This window comes from Drosophila pseudoobscura, chromosome 4 (assembly GCF_009870125.1).
Source record: "Drosophila pseudoobscura strain MV-25-SWS-2005 chromosome 4, UCI_Dpse_MV25, whole genome shotgun sequence".
Taxonomy (NCBI): Eukaryota; Metazoa; Arthropoda; class Insecta; order Diptera; family Drosophilidae; genus Drosophila; species Drosophila pseudoobscura.
Window position 1 is genome coordinate 7,583,846 of NC_046681.1, and position 20,717 is coordinate 7,604,562.

General features: G+C 45.1%; 2 protein-coding genes and 1 long non-coding RNA gene across 3 annotated transcripts; 1 reads left to right on the plus strand and 2 right to left on the minus strand.

The window, feature by feature from the left end:
- Positions 1–210: 210 nt before the first annotated feature.
- Positions 211–378, minus strand: LOC26532384 (uncharacterized). The gene has a single exon (XM_015181131.2). The coding sequence runs from the start codon at positions 376–378 to the stop codon at positions 211–213; it is 168 nt and encodes a 55-aa protein (XP_015036617.2).
- A 13,606-nt stretch (positions 379–13,984) lies between these two features.
- LOC4816567 (trichohyalin) lies at positions 13,985–14,830 on the minus strand. Its single transcript, XM_001355951.3, has one exon. It carries the CDS (start codon positions 14,757–14,759, stop codon positions 14,127–14,129), a length of 633 nt encoding a protein of 210 aa, XP_001355987.2. The 5' UTR covers positions 14,760–14,830; the 3' UTR covers positions 13,985–14,126.
- A 3,868-nt stretch (positions 14,831–18,698) lies between these two features.
- LOC117184070 (uncharacterized) lies at positions 18,699–19,220 on the plus strand. The gene is made up of 2 exons (XR_004469252.1): positions 18,699–18,806; positions 18,875–19,220. It is a non-coding gene; the product is annotated as an uncharacterized lncRNA (long non-coding RNA).
- Positions 19,221–20,717: the final 1,497 nt, after the last annotated feature.

The following is a 20,717-nucleotide window of genomic DNA, read 5'->3' on the forward strand; positions in this document are numbered from 1 at the left end:
GCACTGGCACTGGGGGGCCGATGCTGGGGCCTGTCATAAGGACGTCATGTTTCTTAATTAGTTCTTTGTTATCATAACTTTGCGGAACAGCAGGATCCACAGGGTCCTGCCTGGGCCTGGGCTTGAAGAGCCTTCGCTTGCATTTAAATCTAACCTTCATAAATGGATGCTTTACCTTGAATCTCTGCCCCCCTGCCGCCTCCTCCCAGATCACTTCCAATGCGGATTGTCAGTGGCCCTCGGGGGGGCTCCATGTACTATATTTTTTGGGGTTTCTGGGGCATCTTGGCATGCCGCACACGTAGCAGATTTCCGCACGAATTCGCAAAGCAACTCTTGATCCCTTTGACTCCGTCGGCGACATGTTTTCCCTGCCATTCTCTTTGATGTTTACAAATTACACCGAAAGTTGGCAAACAAATTTTCTTATTCACTTTTTCCCCCACTGCACACACAATGAAATGGCCAAAAGCCGCACTACTACCAGGGGGGGTGGAGAGGGCTGGGGGGGGTCATGCCATGTGGAATGCCAAAGTGAAATTGCGACCGAGAGAGAGAGAGAGAGAGTGCATTCCTGAGCGTTGGCCAAATACGAAGATACAAAGATACAAAGATACGTAGGATACGAAAACTTTGGGGCGGCTTTTGAAATCGATTTGGCAATTGGATTTGTTCAAGATTTGATGCTCCAAAGCCAACGGATACGATACTCGTGCCATACGATATATCTGGCATTCATCGCTCTCTCGGAAAAAACTAAAACAAAACTTTTTTTTAAAATTTCTCCAATTATATTTTTACGCTATGGAAAGTTTGATGATTTTTCCAGCCAGAGTCGTACGTTCGTACGTATGTTGATCTGTAGCCACCGCCCCCCGCCCCAACCCCTCCCCCCACTGCCACACAAAAAGGCGTAAACTTTCTGCTCCAGTGTGCGTGTGTGTGTGTGTGGCAGGGTGGGCCTTTGTGGGCCGGGCCGCCTGTGCAAACAACAACGATAAAAACATCTTGAGGTCTAAGGATGAGCAAACTTTTTGTTCACTCATTCATAAGTTTTTAATTAAATTGACGTCACATTTTTTTATTTCTCTCTCTTTTTTTTGTGTGTGCTTTTTGTTTGCTCCAAACAGAGAGAGAGCGTTCTTTTTCTTTTTAATGATGCCCCGAGACCCAGATAACCCTTCAGAAAGGAAAGTTAATAGTTTTCCATGTAGGAAAGATCAATGGGATAAAAGGATGAGGCCGGCTCTAAGGGGGGACCTTAATTTATCTGTCTTTAGATTATTAAAAGGATAAAATATAGGCACAGACATTGGCTTACCTTTCATCCACTTGAAAGAGCATTTCTTTATTGAGGGTGTGCCGGCGCCTGGAAAATAGAAATACAATTTATTAATGATTTTTTATTGAAGATTGTTTCAAGGCAGTCGCACCGAAAGGACTATCAAGCTCTTCAGAGAAAACTAATTCCTTGGCTTTGGACCTTAAAAATAAAACAATCAGTATTTTAAAATAAAAAAATTAAATTAAAAAAAATAAATATGCTACATTATATTTTATATTGATATTGATATTCTATATATTCTATATTGTATTTTATATCTATATTATATTTATATTATACTTTCTATTTTTATTATATTTTAGATTTATTTAATATATATTTTTTATTATTTATATTATTATATTATTATTTTTATATTGATATATATTTTATATATAAAACAATTAATATTTTAAAAAAAATTTTTAAATAAAAAATAAAAATAAAAAATTAAATATTCTACATTAAATTTTATATTGATATTTATATTCTGTATTGTATTATATATTTATATTATATTTTATATTTATATTATATTTTAGATTTGTTTTATATTTATTTTCATATTATATTTTTTATATTTATATTATATTTTATTTCGCTATTTTGTATTTATGTTATATTTTAAATATAATTAAACCAATAAATATTAAATAAATATTATTATCACCAAAATGTATTTCTAAAACCAAAAATATTGAAATTTTGTTGGAAATGCATGGATTATCTTTTTAAGCATTCAATTGGTATATTTAATTCTTCTGAACCCCAAAAATAAAAACAAAATTCTTTATTTTCGGTCCTTGGTTATATCAAAGGTTTTTTTCTTAGCCAGTGAAAATAATATAAATTTGACAAGACCATGGATGGAATTATACGACGAGACCACCTTTTATAATTAGATCATGGGAAAGACTGAGAACCCAACGATTTAAGGGTTGAAATGGACGTCCAACAAGGCGGGTATTAGTGCGAGCGGGACGGCTATGTTAGCCGCTCTCCTTCTGTTTCTCTACTTATTCGATTTCCGAAGGTTTTCCAGGAGGAAATACGAAAACAAAGTGTAAAAATGCATTTCCATAAGTGATCGAAATCGATTAATATAGAGCTCGTTCTTTTCTGTTTATAAATCAGAGTCAGGGAGCTACCCAATTCCTCCAGTTTCCAAAGAGAAAAGAAGGTAACGATTGGAGCGTTAGGATCGTTGGACCCTTCATTCCTCCGAGTTCCGAGAGTTTTGGGGCAGAATCACGAGTCCCTGATATCACTGCCACTTCAGAATCACGTTGACGTTGATGTCCTTCATCCTTCCGTTCCCCTTCTTCAGAAAGTTGAAGGTTTTCCTTCTTCACTTTCAGGCGATGGTCACGAAAGACTTTTCCATGCCTCGAATTGGCAAAATATTCGTCAAAAAACGCGGATCTGTGCCGCAATCTTAATTGTTTGTTGGTTGTCGCTTCTGCTGTTTGCTTAATGGTTGGATAAGCGTTTCGTTTTGTTCAATTGAATGGTGGCTTCAGGGGAAAACTAATTGCACGCGATGCTTACACGAAAGCTGAAGCAAATTTCGATGGGGCCACGCCCTGGCCCAGACAAGGACAAGGGCGAGGGGCGAGGAGAAGGGCAAGGGCGAGCAATTAAAGCTAAGAAAATAAAGGTAAATGTTTTTGGCACCCCGTGCCGAACGAGGCGTTAAAAGTGATTATTTACACAGCTCCAGGGATGAGAAAGAGGCCTGTGAGATTCAGTATTATTTCTGGATAGTTCTCAGCGGCAAACCCCCCAATCGAAGAGGCTGCAAAGCCTCCTCCTCTCTTTAAAATGTGGAATTGAGCAGCCACATTCGTCGAAATGCGGCTCGCGAGTTGACAGCGAAAAACGCAGTCCGTGACATGACACAGGCCAAGGGGATTCGAAGGCTCCACTCCGTGCAGAGCAGCGGGAGAGAGTGCCAGTGCCAGTGCCCCTCCCCCTCCCCCACCCAGCGGCGGCTCAATTGTCAGTGCCATCAATCACGTGATTGACATTTTGGGTTAGCATTTCGAGAGCGGCATCGAGCACTGCCAGAGCGTGGCTGTAATTGATGCCGAATGCCAGTGAGCCCCCCCAAAGCCCCCCATTTTAAAAAGAACGATGCACTCGAGCCGCGCAGGGGGGGGGGGGGGGGCGCGGGGGAATTTAGTAACATAACCGGATTTCAAATTTGCCCAAATGCAAAGTATTTTCGAGTTCCAGCTGAAATCCCATCATGCTGCCAATGGCCATGGTCCCGGGTCCGGGTCCGGGTCCGGCTACTTCCAAAGCCCGGACAAAAGCGAAAAGCCAAAAGAAAAGGCAGCCAACAATGGAGGAAAATAAAGAAAAGCTCTCCCACACACACACACAGCGAACGAAACAAGCCCGAAACCGTATGGCCAAAACGGATAAGCTTCCCATGGGGACCAGCCCCACCACCCCCCGACAGCCCCCCCGCCAGCCCCCCACCTATAGGAAATGGCATTACCATTGCCCCGTCCCCACATCCTTCCGGGCCTGCGAAAGAAAGTTTCTGGGGGGGAGTGGGGGGCGTGGGGGCGCATCCTCTGGGTGACTCAAATAAAATTTGTTGATTTTATTGAAAAGTGATGATGTGTCAAATTTTTTATCGCATTACCAGAGCGCGGCTCTTATTTTGCTTTTAACCTTGCCCGCCATTTGCATAAAATTCGCATTGAATAGACACATTAGCATTCTTAATGGCGTGACCGCTGGAAGTCATTTTGGGTCCCCCCCCCGTTGGCCAGGGGCCAGGGGTCAGCCCCCGGAGTCCGCCTGCAAATTTATCAATGCCGAACACGTTTGGGTCCGAGAGAGCCCGGCTCAAGCCGAAGCCCATTCACTGGAGCGACAAGTGAGCAATATGTCTGCCTGGATCGGTTCTCGTCGGGGCTTGGGGCTTGGGGGCTCCTCCCGGCTTGCTCTGATTTTTAAGACAAATTGAACAGCGTGTCAAATGGTTCGTCTCGAGTTCAACTTTTTGCTTGTCTAGTCTCAGGGATAGTTGAATGAATTATGTGCTCAAGGAATTTGCAGGGCGAGGAGGGCGAGGAGGGCGGGGAAGGCGAGGATGGCGGGGAGGGCGAGGAGGGCGGGGAGGGCCAGGACAAATACATACTCGATAAGTGCTGATAGCTGGGTGGATATATCCATATTTTACTGGCTTAAGGCATCATTTGTATCTACTACTAAAAGTAGTAGAATAATACTACTATCCGAGGTGTGGGCTCCGAGCTGCTCCTCCATCTTGACCTATTGACCTAAACATTTTCCAGTTTCAGAGCAATGTAGGTCTCTTAAGGGTCCATATATGTGCTTTTTGGACAGCGGAAAACACCGACTAAAGATAGTTTCACCTAAAAATTACCTGAATAATATTTTAATCCAAAGAAAATTGAAATATAAATGCCTTTGGAAGTTCCCTGGCATGACTTCGGCAGGAATGTGTTTAAAACCCTTAATGAAACCCCAGCGGAATGGCAGAACCCCCATCCTGGGGGTCCACTTCCTTGGTGGATCCTAGAAACAGACCCTGTGGATTGTAACCCCCATCTAAGAGAGGTTTGCTATCCCTATAATACATTATTTCCAATCTCGAATATGTAGAAGGTATTGGTTTACCCTTCCCTGCTTTAACTTCCGCTTGAAGACTGCCGAATGTGGGGAATCGAAGGGCACTCCCCCTTGTGGCTTTACTCCCATTTACAGAAGAGTCTTTCGGAGATCTCTCTGTTGCTGAACATCTCCTTCACGTAGTTCTGATCGCCTAGGAATCCGAAAGAATCTGCTTCTTTGTGGAATTGAGTGGAAAGATGAACTGAAAGACGTGTACTTCCTCCCTGGCACAAAAAACTATCATCTTCCAGCCGCGAAACAATTGTCTAACGAGGTTCTCCTTTTTAACAAGGAATAAACGATAGATCTAAAGGATTTTAAGCCATTGCTTCTGTTTAATTTTCAATTCTGTTTTAATCCAATTAAAATAATCATTATTACCCACGAATATCCCCTTAAAATCCTCCTTAAATATTTTTCTAGCTAGATGTTTCCTCCTCAACTTCCTTAATAATATTTGTTGTACCCACGAGCCCGGGGAAATCTCTCTGTGTGAAATGCTCTTCTAGCCCGGTTTCTAGCCAAATGAGAAGAAATGCGTTTGCATTAGGGCGCATCGCATGCCGGCCATAAATAACATGACGTTTCATTAGCCCGGCCAAATGAAAACCTATGTGTGATCCGATCCCATCCGGCCGGCCGGGGACAATCACGCGCCGTAGTGGAGTCGTTCCGGGGGAAATTCCAGTTACTAATGCTACTGCTGTTTGGGTCCTGCCTGGCCTGCTCCTGGCAGCTGTCGGCGCAGGTGTTTTAATCGCACGGCCAGGACCCGTACCCGTACCCGGACCCGCCGCAAAGCGTATAAATTTTCATTTCCATTTTCATGGCTCAACGCACGAAACGCAGGAGGAGGCAGGAGTAAGGAGTAAGGAGTCCGGGGGTCAACAGCGACAACACCGGCAACGACTACGTTTTGCCATTTGCCTTTGTCGCTTTTTATTGCCGGCACTTCATTTGTTGCGCAATTCGGGCCCCTCCCCTCCCCCCCTGTACGGCCCCCCACCCCCAAAAAGTACTCATAAACCGACTGCGGTGGGGGGTGCGGTGGGGTCTCGGACCTCTTTGGGTTAGGCGGCCGCAAAAAGTTAATTAGAATTAATGCGCGGGGCGGCCCAGAGAATCGCATTTGCCTGCAGCCTGCCCTGCCCCGCCCTGCCCTGCCCTGCCCTGCCCTCTCTCTCTTTCCCCTGAACAAACAAGTCTGTATGTATGTATATGTTTCTATTTAAATGTCAATGGTTTTGCTGCAAAGAGAGCGAAAACCCAAATGGTGTGCAATAATCATTCCTGAGTGCGAAACAGGCTCACGTAGTCGTCATCGTGACGCTTTAGAGGAGAGCGGAATGGGTGGGGGAGGGGGGGAGGACGAGCAAGAGCAAAAGCAAAATATTAAAACCCAACATCCGACGGCAAAGTCACGAAGCGACAGCAGCAGCCGCCGCCGCAACAACAGCAAAAGCGACAGAAACAACAATGCTAAGCAAATAGACAAAGTAATGAAAAAATGCGCTCGATCCCTCGCCTTCGTCAAGGGAAGTGCCGACCGATTGATACCCAGCAAGAGAGTTCCTTTGGTATAAATTCCTCATTTCTTGGGGTTTTTATTGGTAGTCCCAACCAGGAAATCTTTTTAGATGGTATCAAAAATCCCCAAAATCCATCAGCCAGGGTATGTATATCGACAAAAACAAACACACAAAAAGTTTTTCTTTCAGGAATAACAAAAAAAAAAAAAAAAAAAAACTCATCAGCCGGAATGGAGGTCGCCACGGGTGCAGTAAACGTGGCTAATGAATGCTTTTGGCCCAGTCCTGATGGTGGCTCTGTGTTTAATTTAATAACACGCACACACACACACACACACACACACACACACCCACCCCCAGAGCAGAGACAACACGGACATATGTAGACCTCCTCCATACACATGTACATACAATACAAGAGGAGATGGCATCTGTTTGTGTGTGTGTGTTTGTACTGTACTATATTGAACAAATAAATTTGAAATGTTGACAACATTTTGCTGTTTTGCTGTTTGTTCATAAACGAGGCCATCGTCACCTGTGGGAGCTCACGTGCCCACAACAGATCCGCCCGAACCATCCCTGAGACAGCCGTCGGCAATAAAAACTTGAAGCGATACGAGAATGTTGTAGCCACTCTGCCCCGTGGGGGCTACACACGCATAAAAAAAAGGAAAAGGAAAACTTTCATACCAGCACATGACCATATAATCGTACTCGCACTCTCACCCCCCCCGGCACATACCAGATACAGTCCAACCCCCACCCAACCCATTTCAATGCAATAAACTGCCATGTAAAATCCCAGAAACTTTCATTTGCAATTTGCTTAAAGTTTATGCAATAAATGCGCTGTAATAAAAAATTCAGCCAGGTGAATAGACAATAATAAACCAAGAGCAATGGACAAAGTACAAAGTTGTTCCACAGACATGTTCCAGGAAAAACATGGGAGACCATTGTACAGCTATAGAAATATCCACTTTAAGGGAAACAATGACCTGCAGGGTACACACTGCACTGTATTTCGGACAAAATTCCAACATATGTACATATTTATCCCCCCACCAGCTTATGCAGAACAGAACACATGCAAAGCAACCTTCCTTTACCTACTTTTTTCCCCAATAAACCCTTCATTGGGATATTTACTTTCATCAGGAATTTGTATTATAATTATTGTGAATAAAATTCTTTGTAAACTCAAACACTGACATTTTCACTCACTTTTTTCCCGCTTGCCGTCGTGCAATCGCTCTCACAAAAGGAAGAGAGCAAAAAAACTCAAAACGTTTCGCTCAATGCTTCTTGTGCGATTTTCACACTTGCTACGATCTTTTTTAATTTTTCCCAAGCTTTTGGCTTCTCCATGGCCTTGCATTTTCCTGCCTTATTTAGTACTTTTCATCGCTTTTTCGGCTTTTCACAACAGTTTTCACCACTTTTCCAGCTTTTTATCAGTCTTTTCTGGCGCATTTTCAATATAAACACTTTCTACACTTATCGCACGGGTTTTTATATAATTTTCCAAAGGTTTTTACTATTTTTCACGACCTTTTCTGTGACACGGTTTTACCGTCGGCATCGGCGCTGGGAGCTCAAAACTTCTATTTGGAACGAGAGCACTCATTCCCTTTAGATTCTCTTCTTCTCAGCATCCCGCTACTACTCTCGAGGAATGAGAGTGGGAAAGGGACAAAACTTGACGAATTTGTCGCCAGGTTGATCAGACGAAAAAAAAACAGGATACCGGACTCAAACACATTTTTGATTTTTAAACATAAAAAAAAAAGAAATTATGCAAAAAAATATATGTTTATCTGCATATGTATATGTATATCAATTACTGAAACTTTTATCACACATTTCCGAACTTTTCCTTCGTTGAGCTGCATTTTTGCCGCCATTATTCCTGTTTCACATTATTCCACACATTTATTTTATACATTTTTATTTGATCACTGCTTCACACACCTGCGTAGCTTAAACCCGTTGGTATTTTCACCATTTTCCCGATTTTCACGTATAGAAACACGCGCTTTGGCCGGGTGAAAAAATGAAAGAGAGAGCGGCGCAAATTCGTTCATTCCTTGATCTCCTGTTCCTCTTCCTATTTGCTCTCTCACGCGCTCTCTCTTCAGCTACTTTTGTGAAAACGAAAAAGGAATCGATAAAAAGCCAGACAACAACCGAAACCTTTTAAGTTTTTACACATGAAAAAAAAGAAATTACGCAAAAAAAAATGTTTATCACAAATTTCCGCACTTTTCCTTCGTCGAACTGCATTTATGCCGCCATTTTTCCTCCTTCTGCCTCTTATTGCGCCTCCGCCTTTTATTCTACAAATATTCGTGAATTAAGACACTTTTTTGGCACCTTTATGTCGGATCACTGCACCACACACTAAACTACACTTCACACACCTGCACGCCATTTTTCCCGCTGGATTTTTCACCATTTTCCGCATTTTCTCGGATTGAAACGCGGAGCTGACTTCCGAGCGCGCGCTTTGACCGGGTGAAAAAATGAAAGTGAGAGCGGGGCAAATGCGTTTGTTCTTTGATCTTCTGCTCCTCTTTCTTGTTGCTCTCTCTCCCACTCAAATTTGACACAGCATTCGGTCACTCGTAGGTGAACGAAACGCAATAGGTGAGAGCATTAGCGTTCTCTTTTTGCTTCTGCAATGTGTGCGTGTGTGCTTGCAGTTGCTTTAGCTTATGCTCTAGACGGGTGGGGTGGGGTGAGATGGCCTGTGCATTGATGAGATCATCAGCAAAGAAAATGTTTATTAATTTGAAGACCTGAAGGGGAGGGGGGGAACAGCTAATAATGTCTTTTAATATCGTACCTTTGCTGAGAGAATTTCAAGCCGTCAATATTTCCATCGCGTTTCCTGTCTTCTCTTAACAGAGCAATGACTTGAGGCTGAGAAAAAAGCTGAGAGCGTCTTTGCTTTTGCAATGTGGGTGCGTTTTTTGTCTTTCTATCGTCTATTGTGGTATGGGGAGTGCGTGGGTGATATTTTAAGCGTTGAAGTTTCTATTCCAGTTAATCCTCCCTTCTAACTTCACGTGTTGTGAGAGCAATGAACTGAAGCTGAGAGGAACTTTTTCAATGTGTTTCGCTAACTCTCTTTCAGGTCTCAGCACTACGGTGAGCGCTTTGGCACAATTTTTGATGAGAAAGAGAAGAACAAAGTGCGCAAAATAAGAACCGTAAGGAGAGCGCCTTGTATAGTTTCGGCATGCTGCTTGTCTTCTTCCGATCAACAGAGTGTGGGAGTGAGAGTGAGATGGAGAGACTGGTGAGAGAGTTACGGTGCGCGGCGCGCAAAATGAATTGATCTCTCTTTGCAGTAGCAGAGGAAGAGAGAAGCATAAGCCAAAGTAGCCGGCAAGCAGGTAAATTTACAGATTGGAGTATTGGTGACAGATTGGAGGTGAAGCTCCTTTAAATTCATTGATCCCCGTAAGATAACTCGAAGCTGGGCAAAAAAATATCGATTTCTCTTATGTTTGCAACGAAGTAGATTTAATTTGCAGTGTATTCGAGCGTGGCCCGCCTTGACGGTCGTACAAAGGCGAGGAATGTGAGCTTCCAATCAATTTCAAAGTCATTTATTACAAATTTTAAGTGCAACCCTAATGTTGATCAAAATGGAATCCCATAAAAACAACAACAAAGACTTCTTATCGGCAGCCACCAGGCGGCACTCGCATTGCTCCCTTTTTGCCATGGGCGGGGTGAAGGGAGGCGGGAGGGGGGGGAGGGGGGGGGGGGCGTCAGAAGCAGATCTCAAGGAGAAAGGTAATGTTCCCTCATATTTCAACGTCACAACGGCATCGTCATCATTTTTCTGCGGCCAACGCAACGGCGATGACATTCACAGTTCTGCATAAATTTGCACCCGATAAAAATTTCAAATGTTTTCATCAAATCATTTTCGGTGAGCGGAGACGAGACCCACACTCAGACCCAGACCCAGGAGGGCGAGGAGTGGCGGAGGTCTAGTCGACTCGAGTCGTCATCCATCATTAATGGAGCGCACGAGGGCTGAAGGAGTTGAAATGGCAGCTAAGCGCCAGGGGCTACTGTGGGCGATGTGGGTTGGTGGGGGACTGCGGACGGGTGGAGCAGCGCTGAAATGTTGACGATGACATTACTTTTTAATGACTTTGACTTTCTGCAGCAATTGCTGTGCGTCTGGCCACCCCACACCACACACTCCCCCCTGCCCCCTGCCCCCCTGCCCCACCATATCCATCGCCATCCCTGGTTCTGGTCCTGGTCGTGGTCCTGGCCTTTGTTTCGTTTTATGAGCCTCATTGAAGACGCTGGGCGTTCGCTCAGATTTTATACACCCACTTTTTATGGATCTTTCTTTAAATTTGTGACCTTTACTGCTTTGATTTCTTTGTGAACAAAGATACAAAGATACTCCTGCACTTCCCCAAGCTCTTCTCGCCTACAGGGTATCCCTTGAATAAACAAAACACAAGGGAATCTGCCACATACGAGTATGCAGCCCTCGACGGGTCCAAAGTTCCCTTTGGCAAAACCTTTACAAAGCCGAAAAGTGAAATTGAATATGGAAACTGGAAACTGGAGCTATTCAATATTGTGGCACGCTTCAACGTCAGGCCTGCCACAGCAATTAAAGTGTGTAGCACCCCCCCGCACCCCCGCACCCTTCCCCCTCATGGAGGCGGCACTTAAATATGACGGCCACTTCTGTGCAAGTTTTTTGCAATTTGCGATCCCCCACCCCCTCCCCCGTGACCCCGGTAAGCCACTCGAAGCTCGGCCTTCCGCTTTGGGAGTCAGAGGCTGAAACCGCCGTCGGCTGACGGCTGCCAATATTCATATAATATTTTCACAGCGAAATATTTTCTGCTCATAAAAGAAAATTGACTGCGAAAATTGTTTTCACCGACGCGCTTGCAGCTCCACTACCGCCCACCGCCCACCGCCTGTCGCCCACCGCCCGCCGCCTCTTGGATACCGCCGCTGCAATTCTCCGGCGGAGCGGGGGCTTTGTTTGCTTTTTTGCGTGTGCATTTTTACTTTTTATGTGTGTTATTTTGCATGCATCAGAGCGTTATTAAATTCCGTGCTCCCCCCGGAACACAGTGGAGCAGAGGGGGGGGAGGGGGAGAGAGAGAGACGCCACCCGGTATCCGGCATCCGGCAGGCGTCTCATTTAACCGCAAGCTCCTTCTCATAAAAGCCACGAAATAAAAGCCCAAGACGAGCAGAAACATATACTCGAGCGCACGCCCCCCGCCCAACGCCCCCCCGCCCCCCGCCCACGCCCACGCATCCGTTACCCCATGCGACCGCCCATCAAATTCGGGACATTGTTCCGCGCTGAATACCCAATTGCGATGTTTGGCTCTCCGCTTTCCTCTCTCCGTTCCCTCGGAGCTTTGCATCTCCGTCTGCAGAATGTGGGACACGCCCGATGCCTTTCGCCTTGCCTTTCCTTAAAGCCTGCTAGCAGCTTCTTCGTTACCTGTTCTTCGGTAACTAATCCAAGCTAAGAAAAGCTTAGAGGTAGTTCTTCTATTAAGCCGGAGAAAGCCCGTGAGTTAAGGCTTGGAAGGGAGGCCTGTTCCCAGGATCTTCTAGGTTTTGCTTCCACTCTTGTAGAAGAAAAAGATGGAGTAAGTCATAGGTCTCTAACAGCTCACACTAGCATACCTATATATTGTGGTAGGATAACCCCTAGCAGCCGATAAGGCATCCCTAGATTAATAATCCACAAATGTACGGTCACTCTAGGAAAATACCAAGGATACGGCCACATGAAAAGTAGGTAGATCGCGCATCAGGACAATAAAGTCGTGTTCGGAGAAGTAAAACATCCAAAAAGTATTTCTATTTCACCCTCACCATATACCACATATATAGAACAGGGTAGATCTTAAAAGCCCAATTCCTGAGGGGTACTCTCATTCGGTAGAGTCCTCATTGCTATTGATTATTATCCACTTTGCTTATTTACATAGCTTGAGCGTTCTGTGGAATAAGGACTAATCGAATATAGAAAACCTGTCGTGGAGGGCCAACCTCTCACTTCTTCAAATAATTTAAAACTGTACAAAAAATAAAGATTTTTCCTAAGACCCCTTGTCTACGAGTATGTTCCGCTGAAACTAATACATTTCCTTTAAAATTATCATATAATTCCTGCATTTAGTACTTTAATATTCTAGCTAGGGTTAAAAGCATTGATAGGTACGAAAGTAGATTACAATTTGGTTTGTTTTTGTATATTTTTGAAGCGCTCTAGCATTTTGCTTACCCAGAAAAAACTCTAACAAGAGAAACCCCTTGGCTACACGTTTAACAGAGTATGTTAAAGCACTGTCAACTTAACATATTCCTGTCCGTTAATTCAAAATCACTGTTAAGTGCGCCTCAACAGAAGCATAAGTCTGTTAGCTTGCAGGAAATGTAAACTTCCCCGCTGGCAGCCTTAACCGTTAGCACAGTTTTCGCTCTGTAAACAGTTTACAGACTGTTAGCCAGGCCACATGTTGTCTTAAAAGTCTGGAAATAGCATAGTGGCGCTGTCACAAGCTGTTAAAAGGGAAGAGAATATTTTATATGGAAATATAACGAAAAGTATAGCTTGATATAAAAATATCGAAAAAGTTAATCGTGTTAATTTCACTACCGCCCACTTGAGCAAAATCTGCTGTTGAGTCTTGTAGGTATTTAATTGCTTAACTGCTATACAATCGGGGAGCAGGTGATGGATGCTCACCTTTCAACTGGCCAGCAAATTTGCAATAAATACAAATTTCAGTGTACCTCGATAAACACATGCAATGCAATTCATCATTCAGACACACACACACACACACAATCAATGAAAGAGAGGGATAGGGATCGCAATCTCTTTTGAAAAGGACAAAAACCCACCGCCCCCCCGCCACCAAAACGTCCCATTAACAGAAAGCCAATGCACAAAAAGTCAGCTTCCTGGGGCCCAGCCAGGGATGAGGGGGACTCCCAGCATTGCCGGAGCCAAAAAGCGAATGTCAACACTATCAATCATCGCTTTGACAGTTTGAGTGCTTGTTTTAGTATTTGTGCTTTTGATTATGTGACGTACTCCTCCTCCACAGTGCCACACGTGGAAAGCTCACACTCGTACGTGCATCGGGGGCGCATCAATTGATACACTTACAACAAATTGTTTGTACGGGCACACGTGGGCGTGGCCCTGCCCTGCCCTGCGGATTGGCTGTGGCCTGGCCTGGGGCTGTGACGGGGGCCACTTGATTGATGGAGCCACCGACCCGAGCCATTTTAAACCAGAAAATGGCTCCCCGCCCTGCAGACCGAACTGTGGGATACCCTTTCGAGGTGGATTTCGTTGTACTGCGCCAAGGATCGAATCCTTTGGTGGTGTACCCTCGCCAAGGGTATCCCGAACAAATTGATTGTGCAGTCATTCACACTCATGCACTCATGGGTGTACTGCTGATTATAGTAATTTAATTTCTTCGAACAACAAAACAAATTTGAACAACAATTTAAAAACAAAGAAACAAAACAAAATTGAAAAAGGGTAGAAGGAAGAGGGAAAAAGGGTAGAGGAAGGCCCCTCCCCATTAACGTGGCGTAATGCTGAACGGGCTAGGACGAGCCCGGAACGTGGTCAACTGGCGGTGCTTCTGGTAGTCCTCACGCTCCTTACGGAGGCGCTGCTCCTCCTGCTGCTGGCGACGGGCCTCCTGCTTCTGCGAGGTCTGGGCATTGAAGAGGCGCCGCTTCTGGACCCGCTTTTCGGCCGACAGATTGAAGGGCTTTATCTGAAGGCGAGGCTCGGCCAGGGACTGGCTGGGGAGAGGCTTCAGAGCTGGACGCGAGGACTCCAGCTCCAGCTTGAGTCGCTGGCGGCGCCTCATCTCCGCCGGAGCAGAGTTCTTGAGCACGTTGGGGGTGACCGGCTGGGTAACCCGGTGGACGGCGGGCTTGGCCGCCTGGCGCTCGTGGAGCTGCCGAAAGTTGGGCACTGGACGGCTGTGGAACTCGCGCTGCTTGCGCTCCGCCTCGAGGCACTTGCGCAGCTGCTGCTTCTTCTTGCCCTCGTAGATGTCCTTGAAGCGGTACGCCTGGGGGGTGTGGCAGCCGGCCTTGGCCACCTCCTTCTCCCTGCAGGCCTGTGGCAAGGGCTTGAACGTCCAGTCGGGCTGATCCACACCCGTGTCGACCCAATCGTATTCCATTTTCACATCAGACATTTTTACGGATTTATTTTGTATTTTTTGTTTTTTTTTTCGAGATGTGCTTCCTTCCAAAGCCCGACTGTTTATGACGAACGGGTGGGGGGTTCCTGTTACGTCCAATTAAAGGCCTACTTCCAGGCCTGCTTTGGGATTAGGTTACCTTTTATTTGAATCAGCTCGTAGGAGAATATGTTATGTAAAGTGTCTCGGACTGACAGCCTGTGGTCCTGTCCTGCTGCACTTTCCACCGACAAAGGGACCGAGAAGGAGGGCTAGGGATGGGGATGGGGATGGAGCTGGGCTTCGCAGTCGGTTGGCGCTGTCAGTTTGCTGTCCAACTGTCTGTCCCCGTCAGTCCGGGACGTCTATGTGGTGTCAATTTGATTGCAAAGGTAATTCAAATAATCTCATCATACACATTCCGGCTGTCTGTCCACCGCCATCCACCTCAGCCCCCTTCCAGCATCCCCCCCCCCTCGCTGTATGTGTGACAACTTCAAAGGGAGTGCCTCGAACAAATCAAATTTAATTTCACATGTTTTTTGCAACAATTTCATTTTCAGCTTGGATTTGATTAAAGAGCACCTACCTCTGTAATTAAATTGATTAAAAGATGGAATTTTAAAGTGTAAAAAGTATGTATATATTTTACATGCTCCTACAGGGAGGTCCAGGGATTGAGAGCTGGGTTATTTGGTACCCAACGAAAGGGAGTAAGCCCTGGGAGTACTAATTGTGTAACCGATGGATATACGGGTATATAGAAAGTAGAGCCCAAGGATTTGCTGGTTTCCTGGAGCCAAGTATGCAGTCTTCTCTCTCTTTGGAGGCAGGCTCTAGCTCTTTATCATCTATCCAATCCAACCACCACTAAGCCACAAAGAAATTCTGAGATATACATTTTATAGTGAGATCTAACAGAAGTGCGGATACCAAATTTGGTTACTCTAGCCTTAATAGTCTCTGAGATTTGTGGTTGCCCCAGATTTTCGTCCTTTGCGGGGGCAGAAGAGGGTGCGGCGAAATTTTGACACAAAACGGTCAAGGTCCGATATCACAGGAGTGTGGATACCAAATTTGGTTGCTCTAGCTCTTATGGGTTCTGAGATCCTTGAACTCATATTTTGCAATTGGCAAAACCGACCATGAAACCTGTGTGTTAGAGTGAGACAGAGCGAGAAAGAGTGAAATTGTTTTCGTGATTCCGGCTATAATAATTATACGATCTGGTTCAGATTTTGCACTCTAGAAGATATAGTCATCTTCTACGATTCTGCGTTTTTAGTTTTCTCGTATCGCCCTTTGTGGGGGCGGAAGTGGGCGGGGCAAAGTTTTGAAATATTTTTGTAGCAGTGACATATCACAGAAGTCTGGATCCAAAACATCGTTGCTCTAGCTCTCATAGTCTTTGAGCATTAGGCGCTGAAGGGGACGGACAGACGGACAGACGGACAGACAGACATGGCTTAATCGACTCGGCTATTGTTGCTGATCAAGAATATATATACTTTATGGGGTCGGAAACGATTCCTTCTGGACGTTACACACATCCACTTTTACCACAAATCTAATATACCCCAATACTCATTTTGAGTATCGGGTATATCCAAATGAGGAACTGATTTCTATGACTGAAGAGAGTTTTTCGAGGAGCAGAACCCCCAAGGGTGTGGAAATTATCATTCTAGAGGGTGTAACTCGAACTCTATTGACTGGAGGAGTCAAGGGTGGGGGTCTTTGGAGAGTGTTGCCCCTAATTATGCCATTAACTGGAGTTTGGTTTGCCTATGCTAAAGTCTTTCACACACTCTTAATAGAAAAAGTAGGAAAAGTTTGGTAATCCAGAGGAAGAAAGAGGGGAATCCACTTGAAGGGAGTTGGAAGTGGCCCACAACTCATCCTGGAATACAACCAGACTGATTAGAGCCATCGCAGATACGAAAGTACTCGCACATGTGTGCCTCCTTGCGGGGTGGGGGGGGGACTGGCTTCGGGAATGATAAGTTTTAAAAGGCTCTGGCCGGAGCCCCACACTTTGCTTACAAAATAAAAGTTTGGCCTTGTATCTCTGAAGTTAACAATGAGCAGGGCAGGGCAGGGCAGGGCATCCTCACAGATACACGAGATACTCGAGTGACGGAGAGCTTTAGCTGGAGCTGGAGCTGGAGAGGCGGAAACTTACGGACTGATAAACGTGCCTCACAAACAGAAACCAAAAGTTATCCCCAAAACTTGCCGCAAAACAAAAACTCCTTTGCCCTATCTCTGCGATAATTGCTCCTTTAACTAGGATATTTTTTTCCGTTTTTTCCTCTGCCACTGTCGGACATGGAGGTGGCCCCAGTCTCCCCCCACTCGTATATCCCCTTGATTAGTTTGTACCAAGGGGTTGGGGATGGGGTTGGGGGTTGGGGGGCTGGCTCTTTGTGTATTATCTTTCAGTTTGCAATTAGTGGCTCATTTAAAAGAGATTTGCTGCAGCGACTTTTGCTGATTAGATAGCGAGTCCGGGTCCAGATAGAGTGCGGGTCTGCCACCCGAAATGATTGAAACTTGAACCGACTGGGCTGGCCCTGGAGTGGGTTTTCCGGTTGGATGTGGGAGCCTGCACAATGCCGCCAGCCAAGCGAACCGGTTTACCGTGCAAAACATTAAACGCAACGACTTTTCCTCCTCGCATTCTTCTCGAATCATTTAACCCGAGCGCCATTTCCATAAAACGAAATTATTAAAACTGTTCATTCGCTCGGGTCTGACGATGTGCGAGCTCATGTGTGTCCATGTGTGTGTGGCACACCCCAAACCCCCCCCCCCAAACATCCACCCGCCCTGACATTATTATTGAGCCCTCCACTGTACAAAAGAGAAACTTTAAATTAAATGGAAAAATGCCTGTGCCCTCGAAATGTCGGAGGCTAAAACTGTTTACAGGGCCCTAAAATATTCATTAAAATTAACTTTATCGGTACTCCCCGTGCGGAATCGTAGGAATTACAAATTGATTATTGAAAGCTGAGCTGAATATTGATCCTCTTAACATTAGTTTGTCAAATACAACTAATATTTCGACCTAGAATCCGGATGGGTTTCCATTGCAACACGACAAAAAGCGATCCACTCCGCGGGGCAACGGTAGGGATTCACCGCTCTGCCGACTCATTTTTTCGCTACACTCTCCGAGTATTGCCAGGCCATCGTTCTAAGTCACGCATTTTCTGCGACGCAATTACCATGTCGCTCTTTCTCTTTCTTACCCACACTCATGGCCGCAGAGGAACAAGCTCAAGGCGCGCTCTCTTCTGCTTGTCGCTTTTGATCCTCTCTGAGCGAGTCGTCGCTCTCGCTCACTCCCACCCACACAGCAAAGGGACAGACAGCGGACGAGTATAAGCATGCACAGCATTCGAGCAGGCGGTGCTGAATAAGAAACGGTAAATCGTAAAGCAGGCGATGGCAGAGAACACTATGAATTGGTATGCGGCTCAGTATGCACTGAGAATAATATTAGGATCCGACACACATACATATGTATGGATAGCTATAATAGCTTATGGATTCCTTGTTTTTAGTACCGATACATATTGGTTAAATTAAAATGTTCGACAGTACTAGGTGGTATATCCCGCAGGTATACATAGGTGTTGAGTCATTTCGTCGACAGTTTTCTGCAGTTTCAGGTCCTTACTATGGCTATAGCTATAAGTAGGCCCTAACCGATCAGGATACTAAGGAGAGATGAAAGACCCATGAGAGACAACACACCCTCGGATTTGAGGTAATGTATTCTGTATTTTTTTATATAATTACATATGTACATATGTCTTTTTATATATGTAATGAATGGAGAAGATCTTGTAGGCCATGAAATGGGGCTTCATGCTTTATTGCCGTCTTGCAGCCACGGATGAAAGTAGGAAACATTTCATCATTATTCCAAAATTTATATCCGAATAAAACTAGAGCTCATCAGCACTCAACACAGTAACCCATTGAAGCAATAAATCAAATGAAATAAACAACCTGTATTTAAATTTATGTCATGGCAATGTTTCGAGGATATTGGTAGTTATTTTTTGTCAAATTAATCAAATTTGCAATTCATGAAGTTTTCACATTATTTCGGCCACAAGCCATACTTTCGTACACATCATTTACATACAGGGATATTCAAATCAACATTTATCCAGAGGAAAAGCGAACCAAATCAAACACAAAATCAAATTCCACGGCGGATTGTTAGAGTCGCAGATGAGACGGAATGAAATGTGTCAGGACATCAATTAATGAATTTGCGACAGGGACAGCGACAGGGACGGCGACAGGGACAGCGACAGAGACGGCGACAGAGCCAGCGACCATATTGTCAATCATAATTATTGATTGTCCATTACGACTTTAATTTATTCATGCCGGACCGAAAGTGTTCGTGCTGAAAGGCGATAAAGAATCGATTAAAATGTTTGTTGGGGACATCCATTCGCCGTTCGCTATTTATGGGACACCGAATGGACACCGAAATAGTTCTGATAGATGGCTGACACGCCCTCGGAGACGCCCTCGTGCTCGGCTGACATTAGGGACATTTTACATTCCATCTATTTTGGTAATTTATGACACTGCTTTGCCGGGATTATTTATGGCAATTAATAATCAGCGCCACCTTCTGCACCGTTTTGGGGCGTTGCCCGGTGGAATGCAAATTTAATTTGTACGCCGTGTCAACTGTCCGGGTCGATTCTCGTTCCCGTTGCCATTCACCACCGCCGCGGTGGCCGGTGACCAAAGCCAAGGGCCAAACAATGCGAGCTTTCTTATCGGATGTCAGCAGAAACAGCAGCACCGCCAACACAGTATCCAACACAGTATCCTTTCTGTAAGTCCCACATGTCCTGGCATATCCCCACCGCCATGTCCGAGCACAGGCAGAGGCCCGGGCCCAAGCAGGAGCAGCAGACCAATAAACAAAAGCATTAAACCCATAAAACAGGGAACATGGCACTCTCGAGAATTAACACTACATTATTCAGAATGCAATTTTGAAACAAGTGAAACGGGGCGGCCAGGACCAAAGGCACGACGAGGCGATACTCAGTACATAAGGATTTCAAAATTGTTCAAATATATAGGTCAAGGAGTCTTTTAATAGACGTCATCTAAGTCCTGGCTAGACTTTCAACTCCTTAGCCTTGAGTGCATATCTATCTACCATTCTCTTATGGAGAAAATTCGTAAGTTTTTCCCCTACACAAGTTTGATGGGATTCAAGATGAGAAAAGATACATAGAATCGATCTATAGAACCATTTTAAAGAGGTTATTTTCCAGAACAAATCGGTTTTACCGATTCGAGACTATTCTTACAACAGGCCCTATATTAAGGTACAGTATAACGATCTATCTTTCGATTATTTGCACCATAAAGTCTCCCTTATCCCCTGAAACCCCACCAATTACATCCCATCGATAATCCAGTTGGGCCATGACCTGGATCCCAATATACCTCTCGATCCCCTGGGTGAATTTTTGTAAAAAATGTTTCAACTCGCGTCGGATGCGACTCTGAATCCGAATACGAATGCATATGGAAATGGTGTACCTCTGTGTGTGTGTGTGTGACCCACATGGGTGCCGTTGCTGTGGCCGTGCCACTGCCTCCGGGCGGTCTTTCGCGCTCCATAGGTGTCTCTGTGCAGGCCCGGGCTTGCTCCATGCTGCACCTTTGGCTCTCTCTCCTTTATTTTTTTTCATTTGTTAAAAAATATGTGAAAAATTAAAAAATATTGTGTGCGTGTATATGTATGTATTTTCCGCCTCTCCTGTCTCCTCCTGGCTTCTGCCATGTCACTTTGCCGTGTTCCTTTTGTGCATATTTCCCACAACACATTTTGGAGTCGAGGCATTCGCGTTTAAATCATCCAACGGGCGGGTGATACGATGGAACCCGTACTGGAGCCCGTACCCGTACTCCTGCCCG

Coding starts and splice junctions, on each gene's coding strand:
- LOC26532384 (XM_015181131.2), bottom strand. CDS start 378: ATGGCAGGGAAAACATGTCGCCGACGGAGTCAAAGGGATCAAGAGTTG.
- LOC4816567 (XM_001355951.3), bottom strand. CDS start 14,759: ATGTCTGATGTGAAAATGGAATACGATTGGGTCGACACGGGTGTGGAT.